Source organism: Chamaea fasciata, unplaced genomic scaffold, assembly GCF_029207755.1.
Source record: "Chamaea fasciata isolate MVZ Bird 193981 ecotype frontalis unplaced genomic scaffold, bChaFas1.0.hap1 SCAF_1, whole genome shotgun sequence".
NCBI classification, from domain to species: domain Eukaryota; kingdom Metazoa; phylum Chordata; class Aves; order Passeriformes; family Sylviidae; genus Chamaea; species Chamaea fasciata.
In genome coordinates, this window is record NW_027094086.1 from 66,262,512 (window position 1) to 66,279,703 (window position 17,192).

The following is a 17,192-nucleotide window of genomic DNA, read 5'->3' on the forward strand; positions in this document are numbered from 1 at the left end:
CTTTCCCGCCGGGCTGGGCGCACGCCCGGAGCCGCGCGGCGGCGGAGGCACTACAACAGCCCGGGGCCCCTGCCCGCCCTCGGGCACGACCGCCCCGGCTGCTCCGGCCCCGGTCCGCGCCCGCGGGCGGCGCCTGTCCCCGCCATGGCTGACAGCGCAGGGGCCCCGGCTCCGGACGCCGGTCCCGCCGCGGCTCCGGACGCCGGTCCGGCTGCAGCTCCGGATTCGAGTCCCGCCGCGGCCCCTCCGGGCTCGCCGGCGCGAGAGCGGCGGGCGGGCGGCTCCCCCGGCGCTGGCGCGGCCATGCCGCGGCTGCCGCTGGGCGGCCCGGGCGGGGCGGCGGGGATGTCGCTGCCGCGGCTGGAGAAACCGATCAAGCAGGCCTTCTACAACACCGGGGCGCTGCTGTTCGCGGGGCTGTGCTGCGGCGCCGCCGTGCTCGTGTACTTCATCCTAGAGGCGTTCCTGCGGCCGCTGCTCTGGGCCGTGCTCTGCGGCACCTTCCTACACCCCTTCAAGACCTCGCTGACGGCGCTGGGGCGACGCTGGCTCGGCCGCCTGCACCGCTCCCGCACCCCGGTGCTGCTGGCCGCCCTCCTGCTGCCCATCTGCTTCGCCAACTACGGCGTGGAGGCGCTGGGCGAGCAGGTGCTGCGGCGGCGGCGGCTCCTGCTGCTGCTGGGCGCCGGGGGCCCGCTGCTTTACGGGCTCTACTGCCTGGGCAGCTCCCTGGGCGTGCAGGTGCTGCTGGCACAGGCCGGCCGCGTCATCTGCCAGGGGCTCGACTACTTCAGCAGCCAGTGGGTGAGTGAGTGAATGAGTGTGTGTCGCTGGTCCGCGGCCGCGCTTTAGGCATGCCCCGCTCCTGGAGATGCTGTTAAGGTCAGAGGTGATTCAGGCGGGTTCTTGGGCAAACATCGAGGCTTGTTGAGGTCTAAGGTGTGTATTAAAGTGTTGTGAAATGGCAGCACGGCTCCACAAGTGACCCGGGGTGGGGGAAGGCACCTTAAAGCTTTTTTCTCTTTTTTTTTTTTTTTTTTTTTTTTTTTTTTTGCGTATGGTTTTCTTTTTCTTAGAGTATCAAACAGTGCAAGCGCAGTTTGAATGTTAAAAGGTAAAGCTGTTTAACTTACAGATGTTACTGATGGTAACAAATCCTGGGAGACTACTTTTCCCTGTGTTCTGGTCGATGGGATAGTTAGAACTTCTGGCAAAACTCTTTTACACTTTGTTAGTTATAACTGAAAATACACAAAGTACTACATAGCAGGAGCAAATGGGTATGTGAAAGATCAGAAGCTCAGTAAGCTGTACTCTTGTTGAATACTGATGTACAACTGGCATACTCAGATTTCTTAGTGTCAAAGACTTTTCAAAAGCTGCTCTGTTTTTTTAAACAAAGTATGCCCTTTCCCTAGGTAACAGTGTTCCCGAATGGACTGACAGAGAATATTTTGACAGACTACCTCTAGTGTGAATAGAATGGACAGGAGAATGTATTTAGTCTCTTGAAAGTAAACACCGGAGGAAAAGATTTTCTTGACTTTATTTGGTGCTGGAAGATGTCAGAGGAAATGTGTTTCTGGTCTGTTTTGTCCTCAGAAGTATAGTTAGGACTAAGTAGACAGAGATACATTCTCTCTTTATGAAGAGGCAAGATACTACCGTGTTTACTTTCAGCTGAGTAGTAGCAGAACTAAAGCATGGCCTGGTACTAGTGGGAAGCTTTGACTTGTTGCCACACAATTTGCTTGGTAAGCTTAAGAGTTTTCTAAGAACTTTGCACTGACCTCTTTGTTTTATTTTTAACAAATCTATAATGTTCCTGCACTAAATGACCTGGTTAAGTCCAGGCTTTTATTAAAAGTTTGTTAATTAAGCCATACTTAACACTTATAATACTTAACAACTATCTTTATACTAAATATAAGGGTGCTGAAGGAAGCTGCATTTATTTAAACTTGTAACTATGGCTGTAATGCACTGCTAGATGTCTGTGCCTGCTCAGTACAACATTGTTTAGCAGTCTCTGATCCTTCTGCTTGGCACTGGTGTTTCTGGTTTAACACTGGTGTTCATTGACCTGTGGTAGGATTTTACTGCACAAAACATAGTAAGCTCCCACAACTCTTCAGACTTGAATTTCTTGGGAAGATTTTGGGTTTGTGTCAACGTAACTATCACCGAGTTCCTTAAGCAAACCAGTTTCTTTCTAAGCATGCTGTGTCCCTTTCTGGGGCCTTATAGGAGAAAAAAATTGTGGGCTTTCCTTTGTGAATAACTGCAACTCGGTCTGGCATCATCTGTACACTTTGCAGTGTTTTCTTAGTCCAGTTTTCTGAATTTTGCAGTTGCTTGATGTGTATTATCTCAGAGCTGTAGCAAGATTATTTAATTTTATCCATGCAGCTGAGGAGCCCTGAGCTGGATCAGTTAATAGTGTCAGTTTTAACTTCAGTTAAGCACTTTAAAGCCCTTTAATTGCTGTGTTGTACTGCAGGGCTCTATTTGCATGCATATGTTCTGCTTGTTGGCTGCACGGGAATTTGGGATATTACGAGTTGATTTCTCCATTGTACTCTTCTCTGGGCTCTGAATCCTCCATAGTTCCTTCTGTATGCATGATTGTCTTCTCCCTTTCTGATTCCCTCTCCTGTACTAGAGAAGTGAGTGGCTGCCTGTCATTAGAATTACGGGGATTTGGAATAATGATTTGTTATTCTCTAACTAAAGGTATTTTGATGGTATCTACTAGGTCATGATACTGAGACAGAAGTTCTCCTCTTACGTTCTAGAAAAAAAAGAAAGTTCTTCAAATGCAGTAATTGTATGTGACAATGACATGGTAAGGTGTATCTTGGCACCAGTATGTTGAAAATCTTTCCTGTTCAGCTGCTGTCCTCAAATCTGACATTGATGAGTCAAGATTCAGAAGTGCCTGTGTTCCCATCCCTGGTTCTTAAGTCGCACCTGCAGTTGAGAAATTTGGGTACCTCCATGATTGGATTGTTTGATAGCTGGTTAAAAACACTGCATTTGGAGAACAAGTTCAAGATCTTAGGCTAGTCTACAAGCAGCATGTTCCCATGGTCTCCTTTTCTTTCCCTTCAGGCTTTATAATCTTCGAAGAAGCTTGCTCAAAAAAATGTAGTTGTCTGGTGGACCTTAAATTAGAGGCTGGTTAAAAATTCCAGATGAGTTCCCTGTTCTGACTCCAGCCTTCTCTTGGTTATTTGCAGAGTTCTGATGCAGAGGGCCCTGCACAAACAGCAGTTTCATAATATAGGGAAGGGGAATGTTTTTCTCTGTAGTTTTTTGTCTTGGAAAGGATGGGATTTTATCCCATAGTGAACTGAATATAGTCCTGCATGCTTTTGGGCTGCAGCAGTTTCACTAGTTTTGCAGGAACCATGCCTGGTCACAGGACCAACACTGTATCTAAAAACCAAATTCTTTTGCTTTGTGACAAGAGTTCAAACTACTTTAGGCTGATGTTTTGCACTTAGGTTAATATATATCCAATGCCGGCTATTCATTATATTTTCTTCTTTTTTTTTAGAAGAAGAATTTACATGCTCGTATTTTTTTGGAAAACGGATAGTTTGTAGATCCCAGCAGATGTAAAGAATTATACAGCTGCTCTTTGTTGGCTCTGAGGTTCATCTTAGTAAATTAAATTTGATGTAATCATAATGAGCAGAATTCTCTGTACTGAACTTGATTATAGGGCTGTCAAAATCTTTCTGTCTGGCCAGTCTTTCTTCCTTGATTTGTCACGGGTTATTGATCAGGCTCACAACTGTGTAGTCACGTGTGTGTCTGTGTATTTTTATATCTCTGACTGTACTGGGTACAATTCATATTGTTCTGGGGGTTTCCATGCAGTTAGAGCACTTAATCAATCCTACCCTCACAAGGGTGCTGGGCAGATCTGGAAATGCCTTTGCCCACCATTGCTCTGACTGCTGTATTGGAATGTTGTCAGAGTACATGCTACCTGTTTTGGCTGGTGTACTGTTTGCTCCCCATCAGGGATTCTGTGAAAGACATCCACCAGGGAAACCTCTGTTTGTGTTGGCACTAAATGCCAGCAGTCCCCAGGCAGCCCTTGCAGACTGAAATTCTCCAAGCATCCTTCCTGGCAGATGCTTTGGGGTGCCATGCTCTGAGATGTTTGCCTTCCAAAGTCCTATTGAATATCACTTCTGGGGGCAAAATGTTTTGTCGAGTTCACCTCATGGGGCAATTTCTCTTCCAGTAAAGGAAAGGGCACAGTTCTGATTTTTAATGTGCATGCAATTTCTATTTCTTTGAGCATTTAGGGTAGGTGGGCTTTTTTTTTTCCTCCCTTTCTTCTTAGAGTGAACTTGCAGGTTTCTAAAACTTGCCTGCCATAAGAAAACCCCAAAACCAAAACAAACACCTGTACAAGCTCTTAAGTATTATTTCTCTTAAGTATTATTTATCCTTAATTATTGTGGTATCCTGCCTTATAAATCATGAAGCCAAGTACTGACTGTAAATATATCTTACCAAAACCACAGATTTTAGTTTGTTTTCACAACTTTGCTTGGGTAGAGATAAACTGTGTAGAGGCCACCTGTGGCCTGTTTGACAACAAGATGGGGAAAGGCAGGGTAAGTCTGGAATGATGATAGTGTTTTTTACTGTTGTTTTTCTCACACCCACTCTCAGTTTTGGAAGGGCCTGCAGTGAGATACCTTTCTTGGAGTGGCTGAGGAGCTTGTTCTGGTTTATATGCAGGAACTACAGCCTCAAACTGGCACTAGCCTAAAGCCTAATGATACATGCTATGTAATACTAGTTATACATTGGTATTTTTATGTGTTGATTGAACACAACGTTTCTTTTTCCAGCACCTCTGAAAAGGAGTGATCATTATGGAACTGTCCAGCAAAATTTTAACTGTGCTTTATATATTAAAAGTAGAAGGTGAATAAATTGTGTGTATTTAGGAGCCATCTCTTGCAAAAGTATTCCCATGAAGTATGTCAGAAGAGTGGTGCTTTGTCTGCAGGGGAAAAAAAATTGATGTGCTCTGGGAAACCTGTTTTTGCAAGAGAATCTTGAAAAATTTGATTTCTGAACAGCATTTTTATTACGAGTTTCTCATAAATAGCTTTTGTATTAAGACTGGAAAAGTGAACTAAAGGAGAAGTATTCTCAACATCTGTTGCTGCAGTCTTCTGGATATCTTAGATTTATTTTTTTTTCTTAAATTCAGTGTCAGAAATGTTGCAGGATACATTGAAAATAATTTTTAGCCCATGTGTTGCAGTGTTGATTTTGATTGTCAGTTCCCCCCTGGCCCAGGGTTCTGGTTGTAAGTTCATAGTTTCATCCCTTCAAAAAGGGGTAATCTCACTAAAGCCCATGTTTCTGTTTCATGTGGTTTAGTAGTCTGTGTATTTTAATGCCAGAAGTACCAAAATGGATATATGTCACATATGTTCATTTCTAGAAGAAATGGAATGGGCACACTGTTCTAGTCCTTTGGACCTGAGACAAGGAATAACTTACTTGTGTTCACTTAGAACCTACTTTAGGTAGATGAAGGCTTCCTGAGTAAAGGGAAGAGGTGGTTGTCTTTGCTCTGAGGTGAAGAATAGTCTTAGATGTGTGATTAGTTGGAGTTTGGGTATTTTCTTACATGTTTGATAAAGGCTGTCTCCATGCTGAAAGGGAAGGCAGTTACACACTCTTATTCTGCTGGACTCTGCACATTATGGGATGTTTCCTCTTGTGTACTAATGAAAATGTACTAAAACTACATTAAATTTATTTTGGTTCTGGAAACTGGAGTCAAAATGACATTTTCATAATTTGTCACCTGCCTCCTTATTATCTTCTGTATTGTTTAGAAAACCATTTTCAAATGAAGAGGCAGATGAAGAAAACACTGATTTTTTTCGAAGGCAAACACAGTTTGGCTTTTAGCAGTGCATGTAAGGCCTTGTGTCGCTTCATTTTTCAAGTCCAACTCTCTTCTGCTCAGCTTTTGTGGTAGGTTCATTTTCCGTTGTCAGCCTGCATCATCACTGAGGAGGGAGATGGAGAAGTAGTGAACTAGTGTCGTATGATCACCTCTTTAAACCATCTTCGCTCTGCAGCGCTGTTTTAAAAGTTTGCAAAAGTGCTGTGTAAATGCTTGGTCAGTGTTTTTAATGATTTTTTATTTGGAGGAAAGCTAATGATAATCTCTCTTTCCAAATTAAAGTTTTGTTTTAAAATATTAAAGGGAACTGATGAGGTAGTTCGGCCCTTTTTTTTTTGTTCAAAACACTGAGACTGGAAAATAGCGGTTTGAATTAGATCTGTAGTTCCATCAAACAACTTTAAATTTAAAGCTCAGTTAAAATCCCCCCCCCCCCCCCCCCCAATAAACCAATCTCTGAAAAACCTTGCCGTATGATTTCCAAGTGGGAAAGAACAGCCAGGGAAAAAAACATCATTTCAAAGTGGTCAGGGGAGAGGGTAGAGCTGCAATTAGAAAAGGAAGGAGTTCAGACACTCAGTTTTGTAGGTGCTGACTCGTTAAAAACTGAAAAATGTTGACAGGGCATATATCAAAGGAAGTAATTGTTGGTTCATCTTCTCAGTCTTCACTGTTGTGTTGACTTATGGGGTGGTTCATAGAATCATGGAATATCCTGAGTTGGAAGGATCGCTGCAGTCCCACTCCCAGCCCTGCACAGAGGCCAGGAATCACACCACGTGCCTGAGAAGGCACATGAAGCAAGTGGGAAATGTATTTGCTGCAGGATTTTGAGGTGTTGGGGCAGCATTCCAAGGAAGACTAAATCGTTCCGACAGCTTTGCTATCTTCTACAGTGGAAAGCTCTTTTTGCTTTTTCCACTTCCGACATATGCTTCTAGTGCCCTGTTGTTGGTGCCTGTCATATTTCTGTGGGCCTGTTTTGCTATAGCTGAATTACAGGTGGCTTTTTTATGAGCTTAGGGAGCTTGAGCTGGCTGGATGAATGTTGAAGCTGTTGTGCAGAAGAAGTGGGACTGCCCAGCTGGCAGCAGGAGACAATGAATTGCCACTTTCAGTAGCAGTGAATTATTGAATGTGCTCATCTGCAACACCTTCCCCTTAGAGGTTAACTTGTTGATAGGAGAAAAGGGAGGGAACCACATAAAGAATTTTACTCTGCAATATAAATCAGTATAAAAGTTGTCAAGAGTTGAGTAGTAAGGGCTTGTTCTTGAAGAATGAGGCCAAAGCCAAAAAGAGTGGCTCAGATTTTCAAATCCTTCAGCTTTAACAGGAAGGAGAAACAAACTTTCAGTGATGTTGATGAAAGCTCATGCGGGAAAGTCCTAGACTTTCCATCACTGAAATTTCAAAGAAAATTCACTGAAGCAGATGCTTGAGTTTAACGTAAAAGCTGCATCTTTCTATGCTGTAATTTTGTCTCCAGTTGGCAATTGAAAGAGAACTGAAGCCCTTCATAGTTGCCTTAGACACCTCTAAATCTGCCTCTTAAATTTACCACTTTAATATAGAAATGGATGCTACAATCCAAGAAGTTACTTTGCAGTTTTAGCACTATTTATTCAGAAAAGCCAGCAGTTTTGCATGTCTAAAGGCAAAGCAACACTTTGTTCAGTTTGAGAGATGCTACAAAATGCAGAGGAGATGTGAAAAATGAGGTCTTTTCTGTCTGTTAATACTGCAAAGATAGGCAAGAGAAGAAAGAAGGGCAGCTTGCAGGATTAAATATCCCAAAGTTGTTATATATGTGGAAGTTGTGCATGTCTGTGAATAATAATTGTGATTGAGTAGTGATTTAAAATCTCTGAGTATGTGGTGAAAGTTAGGCATCTGCAACTGATTTCAGCTTGGTAAATAGTTGATGATAGTTAATGCATTCTGCAAATCTGAAGTGTATGTAGTCGTTACCTGGTTAACTGTACACTCTAACAAATCAAAATTTTAGGTATTTTGGCTTAGCATGGAATCTTACCAATTACTGTTTCAGTGCAGTAATTGCAGTAGCTTAATTTTACTGAAAGTGGGCAGTCTTTCATTCTTTGTTTCAATTATGTCAGTTCTTGAGAATGACATATAATGGTAGAAAGGCTATTAATATTCTCCAAGCTTTTCAAGCCAAAACCTTTGGAGACCATCCAGAAAAACAATGGGAAGGATTATGTAACATTTAAAGCTTTAAAGGGTTAAGGAAAAAAAAAAGTGTGCTGTTGCCAAGTTAGTATGGGATGAAATCCTAGTCCATGTCAATCAATTTAAGTTAATTTGGTTTGTCAGTTGCTTTCAGGTATGAACTGTTGGAAGCAGGCTACCCTAGTTCCTGTGTGCTGGTTCTTGCAGTGTAGGGATGTGCTTGGTCATAACATTAACCAATAAAGGGCTGATTATTCCACGGTGAAATATTCCACTGAAATTAAACTTCTTGCCCCAGTCAGTTGACTACACAGTTCTCTTTGCAGGGCTTCAGGAAGGTTATTGTTTGATCTCTGAAACAGGGTGACTGGTTTAAAAGTAAGCTATTTCTCTCTATTCAGTAGAAATAAATACTTTTACTTGGATCATTGCTAAACTTTTAGAAATGAGAACTGATTAATTATTTTAACTTTGAATACAGAAAAAAATTATTGAATACCTAAACCCTATAATGTTCAGCTTCATGCCTAGCTAAAAGCAGTGCAGTCTGTTTTGCTTTGTTGGCTGTTAAACATAGGCTTCTTTCCTGTTTGCCTCCTAGTTTTGGCTTGTTTTTAAACAGAAAGTTTCAATTACTGAATGTACTGAGTCTCCTATTTGTAATTTATCATTGAATTCAAAAGCTAAAGAGAAAATCATATTGGAACTGGAACATTCATCATACAAAGATGCTGTGTGGCTGATATTAGAGAGTAGGATAGTATCTTTGTGATGAGTTATCTCTTGCAATTAGAGTTGTGCTGTAAAGTGCCTTATGAGTGAATTTATGTTTCAAACCTATGCTGCTGTTAAAGGAGTTGCTACTGTGCATTTCTGGTGAAAATTTTTATTCGCTTGTGACTTTAGTCTTGGTGTCTATGGGTTCTGTTAGTTTTAGACCTTTATTTTGAGTCCACACTTGGCCATAAGCATTAGCTGAGAAGTATTAGTGTGCAAAGGGTAGGTATACCTTTGTTCACATGTCATAAGTGATTTTAAATGACCTTGCATATTATGCGATGGTTCCCTCTGGAGTTATCAGGGACCATCTCTCACTGCTTGTCTGCTCAATTCAGTATAGCTAAGATTTCCTCTCCACCAATTGGATACGTGGCAGTTGTCACACAAACCTGCTTTTCACAAGGACTGTTGCATTTTCAGCATGAGTTGTATAGTGCAGAGGTGAAAACTCTTCTGGTGTGTTCTGCCTAATTACTTCTTCCCTGTCTCTGCCTGTGCATTCTTTCTTCTTACAGTGATGTCTGATTCAGTAAATGCTCTTAATAGAAATTCTGTTCAAACTTCATTGGGATTTATGGATTTATAAGGGTAAATTTGAAGGTGTACTTAATTGGTAATGGATAGGGAATGTTCATTGAATTTGAACCAGAAATGTCTTCAGTTATTTATTTTAAGAATGAAACACTGGGTTTTAATTTTTACAGGTTTTTGTACTTCTTTTATTTCACATCCTCTCCTGACTAGCAGCTTTTCACCTTCTGGCGCCTCTTCTGGTTTCTGCTTCATTCTTCTTTCTTTTCAGCATTTTCAAGCTCAAATTCATCATCTCAAGATTCTTAACTCCAAGTCTGTATTGTGATTTATCTGATGAGTAGAGTAATAGAAGGCGGTTAGAGGCAGCAAATCCAAATTGTCACTGACGTCTTCCTGTCATTGGATTTTTAGTTAAAAAAATGAAAAAAAATTACATGTCACGTGTCGCAAAAAGGCATCTGTTTTGTGAACCAACACCACTAAGGAACAGCAGTTTTTATTGTGCTTCCTAATGGCTTCTTTGGCTTAAGCTCCCTTTTGTCTCTCTGGACTGAAACACAGGAGCTGGCAAACTGCTCCATGCTGGAATGAGTGCTGTGCTGGCCAGCTCTGTCTCCCTGAGGCCACACAGGTCTGCTGCTGAACTCATTTAATAATTGAAATGTGGATTTTTAAAGACTTAGAAGCTGACTTCAGTTCTCTGTCTATGGCAGTTATGGGTGTGTGCATGAGTGTACGCACATGCATGAGTACTGTAGAGCTTTCTTTTGATGTATGTATACATACCTCTGTGTATCTTTTTCTTACAGATATGGACACTGGTAGTTGGTTACCTGCTGATGGTTTCATTCAAGTGGAATATAAGCACTGAACGTTACTTAAAAGCAGTGTCTGTTCCTGTCTGGATTATGCTGCTCTTTCACTTAGGTGAGTAACAAGAAGTTATTATTCTGGTAACTGAGGGTTCTGTCAACAAAGCTCCTTGCTTGCTCTTCTGCTAAATCTGTGAAATGGAGTTTGAGCTGAAATGCAAACTGTTTTGTCTGCTCAGTAATTCTGGCTGGATGTGTCCAGAAGGGTGCATTGGAGTAGGGAATGGGAAGGCATGAAGATGCTGAGCAAAACCTTGCACTCCTCATGGCTAGTTTGTGCTTCCCATGGTTTTCTCTGATTTGGTTCACAGTCAAGGTATTTCTTGACAGTGAGGAAGGGCTGGGCTCACGAGGCTGGCTTTAGACTTTCATTTGTGATATTTTATTGAAAGCCTGCTATTAATCAAGGCTGAAGCTGCAAAATGTGTTTAGTAGTAGTAACAGAAGCAAAAAAAAAAAAAAAGAAAAATTCTATCTGTAGTCAAGATGCATATCAGGATAATATCAGCAGTATAAAATACATTTGCCAGCAATCTATATAATCTGTTTATACAAATATAAGATTATAGTAATCTTTTAGACTTATGTTACACATTTAATATAATAAATTATCACGTTATGTTCTCATATCAGGGTTTATGGTGAATGGATCATGCAATGAATAGAAGACTACCATGATACAAGGTTTCACTGTGTACTTCATGATTTACTTTACTCTAGCACTAGGTTTCAAGGGTTGTTCTGACTGTGGGGGATGCTTCCCTGAGGTTTAAGCTATATGTAATGGCTTTGCATTTGCTTAAATTTTGAGAGTCTTGTATTTACTGGAAGTACAGGCTGAATAGGCAAAATCCAAGAAAATGCCCATTCTGTGGAGATCTAACATAAATACGCATTTTTGGGGGGAGCATGACTTCTCTGATGTCATATACGTTTTAATTTTGTATGTATTTCCATGTGATTTTGAAAGTTGTTTTTAAAATTGTTCTCTGTATCAACATAATATCACTGTAACAACTTGGTTTCTTCATTGAGAAACTTGTTCACGTTTGTTTTCTATTTTTCCTTTTCTTTAATGCAGAAAGCCTGTTTCTTTTATGACTTTTTTTTTTTGGTTGATTTGCTGCCTTTCTTGGTTTTGCTGAATGTAGGGTTTATTAATGGTGTAATTATAAAAAATCCCAACACTATGTCTTTCAGCTTCTGTGGCAGGTTCCTGGAGAATTCCTGTATTTCTGGTTATAGTTGTTCTGATGACAGTAGGCATGTTGCATGAACAGCAGAATGGAAAGGAGTCTTCTGGTAAGGAAAAGTCACTGTTTCTTTTATTGCTGGAGGCAAAAATTCACTTAAGTCACATAAAATAATCTGGGCTGTATCTCCATGAATTCAATAGCATATGGATTGCAAGAATTTACTATAGGATGTTTAGTGTATTTCAAAGTGTTTACTCATGCTGAAGTGAATCTTGGATTCTTTGCAGAAAATGATTACTATGGGCTGATGCTTCTTTTCTGTGGTAGAGTAGCAACTCATTATTAAACCAAATTCCTTGAGTTTATGGATTTTAATCTGTAATTTCAGGCATGAAGGTAGCCCAGAATGTTTGGCTAATTTTGAAAGAAATGAGCCATATGGGTTTTTTAGCGCCTATAATGCTGAGTATGAGAGAAACCACGGCAACTCCCTCCAGAAAATTTCCAATATCCGGTTATTTGTTTTTAAAATAGTTTCTTAAAAACATGTTTTGTGTTTAGATTTTGAGGAGAATAGTTTTTTCCTGTTGCAAGTCAGTTTGGAAAAAAGCAAAGGCATAGTATATTCTTGATGAAGGAAATCTTGTTCCTGTCTGGCTCTTTTGGTTGGTTAGTAATGTTGATTAACTGGTATAAAAATTTGCCAGCAACTGTGCATGTCTTGGTTGGTAGCAGCTCATTATCAAGAAAAGCACTAAGCAAATAACTGATTTTGAGTTTTGGCTGCAGGTGAATAGTAATACTGAAATTAATAGCACTCATTCCTGTTTCATAATATTGACTACATATAATACATAGTAAACACTAACAGTGTCTGTCCATATAATTTCTGCTGCCTGACAGCTCCAGTGGATATCTAACCCAAATGAAACATTTTAAGACTTAAGCTTTTTGTTCCTTACATACACATATATATTTTACAGGGGCAGAGCTTCCTGGTCAGATGATTTCCATTGCTGCTTCAACAATTGCCATGGCAATCTCAATGACAGAAGATGAGTCCAGTAATGAACGTTCTTCCCAACCCTCAGGTGACTGAATACTCTGTAAGAAACATTTGAATTTGCTCTAAAGGCATGACTGGAGGGAACTCAGAAAAAAAAATCAAAATAGTCTGTAACCTCTTCATTTTGTCCAAAATAGTGTCCAAATTGTGAATCGGGTTTATCTGTTTTAAAAAAATGTCAGTAAGATGCTAGTATAAAAACTTTCTAGCAAAAGACAGTTTATGTGGCTATTGAAGGCCTGACTAGAAGGATTTTTGATTATTTTGATTTTGTTTTTTTTTTAGAATGAAGGTGTGATTTTTTTTTTTCCCCTGTTCTTCAGTATTAATTTTCCTAGTCTTTTGATTTGTTGGCAGTTACATGTTATACAGCTGGATTTCTGGACCAGCCATAGACAGACCGGAGGAATTTCTGTGTACATTGCAAGGAGAAAAAACCTTACCGCTTTGAATATGACCTGCTCAAAGTCCTTCCTATAGGGAGTTTACTTGACTTTGTAGCTTGAGTCATGTGATACTTTCACTTGGAATAACACAAGTGGCTTAAAAGAGTTCAGACAAAGTGTTTAGATATCCATCATGATTTTGAACTTTGCTTGCTATCATTTCTTTTTTGGGTAGGTCTTTGATGAAATGTGATACTGGAAAATTAGCTATTATTAAGTTTCATGCATTTCCTGCAAACCAAACCAAAGAGATTATTCAACTTGACAGTGTGTGTACTTCTAAAACTAAAAAATCTACATTAAAACTTTTAAATCTAAAAATGGCAGCTTTAAACAACTTACTCCTACCTTTTTTTCGCCATTTTACATGACTATCATCAATATAAACAGAGAAGCCCATGTAATTATATCCTAAAATTTGAGATCAGAGCATTATGGTGACAGTTATCCTGTATTTCTGTGTCTAATCTTTAATTTTGGAAATGAGATTTTTTTTTTTTTTGAGCTGAATTTTGAAATCTGGAAAAGTGACAGATGCCCACAAATGGGCTATGTAGGTGGTTGTGTTCTTTTGTTGCTGCTTTTTAAACTTAGCAGTTCTTATTTTTTCACTTCTTTAAGACAGTTCTCTCTCTGTTTTCAAGAAGAGATAACTACAGCAGTTTTTCAAAGGTGTCTTTTATATCTTTTATGGGTTTTTTGACTTCTCTTGAAACAGCTAACCGGATGGGGTTTTTTTTGTCTTATGAATTCTGTTGTTTTCCTTCACGGCAGAAAAAAAACCAAATACAGGATTTTCTTTTGACTCCTACTAAGAGTTAAAATAATTTTCCAGCAATCTGGAAAAAATTAGTATTCTGTTCTGTGATATATTAAACATAATTTTGATCATCTTTGGTTTGGATCTTTTGTGAATGCTGTTGAACATTTTTCTTACACAGTGAAAAGTTTTACCTACAGGCTTGAGAACTTACAACTTTCTTGGTTTTCTTGACACTGTATTGAATCTATTACAGAATAACCAGGCTTAAAATTGTTTATTAAAAGATCGTGAGGGGGTATAAGCTTTGTGGATTTTATATTTTTTTTTCTGAACACTCATGTTTTTCCATATTTTCTTGTTGAATAGTGGTATTTAGTACTGGGATTGAGGAGTTTAATGATACCTGTTCAGGTGGTCTAATAAGTGCTCCTTCCTGATCTTCCAGAGTTTCCAGTGTATACAGCAAAGAAGTCTGCAATTTCTGAAGCAGATAGCACTGCAATACTTGGTAGACAAGTTTCTGTTGTCTTGTTGGCTTTGGATATGATAGATGCTAAAATCGTGACTCTCAAGCTTGCTTTTGCCCTCACTTCTTTGTTTTTTAAGGAAAAAGCGTAAGAAATATTTTTTTGCATGAAATTACAGAAAGGTGTGGTTCTTTATGAAGGGGTACCTTCATCCTGATGTTCTGAGGACTTCTTCATTAATAGTAATAGAATTACTCTGTTTCTAATTTATGCCCTGCTTAGAGAGACAGACACCTGCCTGTTTATGTTACTGTTTCTTTGTCTTCTTTGAGAGGAGAATAGTTCAACATTCTGTGTTAGCAAGAAATTGATGTGACAGAGAACATATTGTGTAATGAAAAAAAACAGGTCTTAATAAGACAGCCTGAAAATTTTGCTCTTTTTTTTTTTTGTCACTCAAATAAGTACCATTCATTCTGATTTTGCTAGAATTTTTTCCTGAGTATTGTGCTAGCTGTTATTAGCTGGAAGATAGAAAGGTGTTTTTAAGGTTTCATCTCTCAAAATACCATGAAGCACACTAAATGGGATTTTACAGAAACTAAAGTTACTCAAAATCACTGTACTGACAGTTCTTTTTTTCTGTTTGTGTTGACAAGGCACTCACACCTTGGTTTGCAGAGCTTATCTTGCCTGCAGAAGATGACTGTTTTCATTTGCAATTTTGGTTCTTTTCTGAGTGCATGAGCTTTGTTAACTGGTTTATGAGAGTCATCTAAATGGCAGTTCTGATGCAGGCCTTTGTCATGAGGAGAATACTGTGTCATTGGTAGTGACAATTTAATTTTGCTTAAAAGTGCTGGGGAACTGCATTCTGGAAAAGCTTTCTTGCCTTGGGATTCCTTGGAAGTTTTTCTCTTTTTTCTTCCTTTTTTCCCTTTTTTAATTTTTTTTTTCTTTTTTCGTTTTTCATCCCCTCATCTTTCCCCATCTGTTTTGTGTTCTGTGTACAGTCTGCTTACAGGGAAACTGTAAGAAATAAGGCTGTTTGTTACTGCTTTTAACATTACTGTTGCTGTTACTTAATCAAATCTTCTTTGCAAAAATATGTCAATCAAATTTTTTGTTACTAAAAGAAGGAATGTTCTCTTTTATTTTCTAAAGGTGACTCTACTAAGGAGTTTTTGGGCAAAAATATTGTATAACTTTAATCCTAGGCTTAGACTTCAGCTAATTAGTCTGTTTTGGCTTTCAGTGCTTCATTTTGTTGGATAAATATTTGAGTTTCTGCCTGTTGTATTGTTATTTCTTATGTTGATTATATTAATTTCGGAGTAAACAGTGAGAAGTGTTGAATAAATTGAAGGGGAAAATTCTTCATTATGGGTATACTGTTTTCAAATTTGTGTTCCTTAGTGCATCCATTTGTTTCTGTTAGTACTCTTCTGCTTTATTGCATATAGACTAAGAAGTACAGGGGAATCATACATCCTCTTCCATATTACAAAAGTACTTTGTCTTTTTTAGCAAAATTTCTGTTTACAAATATCTTTTTCTCTCCCCTTACAAAAAATTGTTTGTGGTTTGTATGGTAGGGCTGGCCATCATCCCATTGAGATACACACTGATTTGCCAAGAACCTCCCCACCTGAAGCTTCTGCTGTGCTTAGCTACTTCCAGAATTCCTTTATTCAGGTTGCATGCCATAGTTCCGTCATGAATATTGTGATGTTCCACCAAACACATAACCAGTAACCAGCTGATGTTTCTGTCATCATCCCAGTGTCAGTCCCAGCTGCGTGAATCAATTGGCTTTGTTGTCTTGGTGTGGTGGGAGATGGTTACGTAAGCGGTTAAGTTGTTCCAGTTACCTGTATAACACCAGTGCAGACGTCTGCAACAAAAGAGAGGTGTTCATCCGTTGTGTGAGGATGCAGTTTGTCACTTATTGCTGCTGTATGACAAATGAGTCTTGCCTTTTTGAACGTTTTAGCTGTCATGCTTTAGGCTAGAAATGGCTAAAGTGAAACACTGCAGCTAAAAACATGTGTGGAACATGAGTTGTTGGACTGCTGTGCACGTAGTATGTTGTAGTACAGTTTTTATGCAGTTTTTCTTCATGGGAGAAGGATGTGTCTGTGACACAAGTCCAGGGAAAGAGTTGTATTAATTGTTCACCACCTGTGTGGTATGTACCAGCATATTAAATTGCCTTTTATGTTTCAGCCCAGAGTAGCTTCTCAGGTTTTCCTGTGTGTGTGTTCCTCCACTATGGCTGCAGACTTTTCTCAAGTACTGATGTGTGGGAAATGTGTGAATTTCGACAACAGCACAGAGCCTCAGTATGATTTAACACTGGTGTTCTCGGGGAGAGATTTTACACAGAGTGGCTGAAGATGGACTTGGTGTCATCCAGCAACTAAAAGATTAAATAAATAAATAAATTGTCATGTTCTGCATCCAAGGATTTTAATTTGAGCATAATATTTTTACATGAAAAGACTATTGTTTACATATAGGGTCTTTAACACATCAGTTTACATTTTTGAATTTAATTTCTTGTTTGCCAGCTTATGAGTGAGAGACTGACAAAATTTATTATCCACTAAATGGTGCTTGATGTTACTAATATTTGCTACACAGAGCAAGGAATTTAGGATGACAGTAGGAGTGCTGCCGTGTTTGTGTTGTGAGTGATCTGGAAGAGTAGTAGTGAGACAGTTGTAAGATACAAGCTTTCTCTTCAATGCATACTTTATATTTTTTGTTCTGTTTGAATGAGTTTTGAGCAAATCTCAGATTCATTTTTGAATACCTGAAGTAAAGGGAAGTGCAGGATTTATTTTAGGACTTCAGATTTCTTACAGAAATAAATTATATTTTGTGTTTTTCTTGGTTTTATGGTTCTTTGATAAAACA

General features: G+C 39.3%; 1 protein-coding gene across 1 annotated transcript in view; it reads left to right on the top strand.

Moving 5' to 3' along the window:
• The first annotated feature begins 288 nt into the window (after nucleotides 1–288).
• The window catches only part of TMEM245 (transmembrane protein 245), a 77,152-nt gene continuing 60,248 nt past the window's right edge, over nucleotides 289–17,192 (top strand). The window contains exons 1-4 of the mRNA XM_066185327.1: nucleotides 289–804; nucleotides 10,273–10,390; nucleotides 11,536–11,637; nucleotides 12,515–12,622. Of these exons, the coding sequence (XP_066041424.1) occupies nucleotides 304–804; nucleotides 10,273–10,390; nucleotides 11,536–11,637; nucleotides 12,515–12,622 (829 nt within the window). The 5' untranslated portion in view covers nucleotides 289–303. The remainder of the gene's footprint in view (nucleotides 805–10,272; nucleotides 10,391–11,535; nucleotides 11,638–12,514; nucleotides 12,623–17,192) is intronic.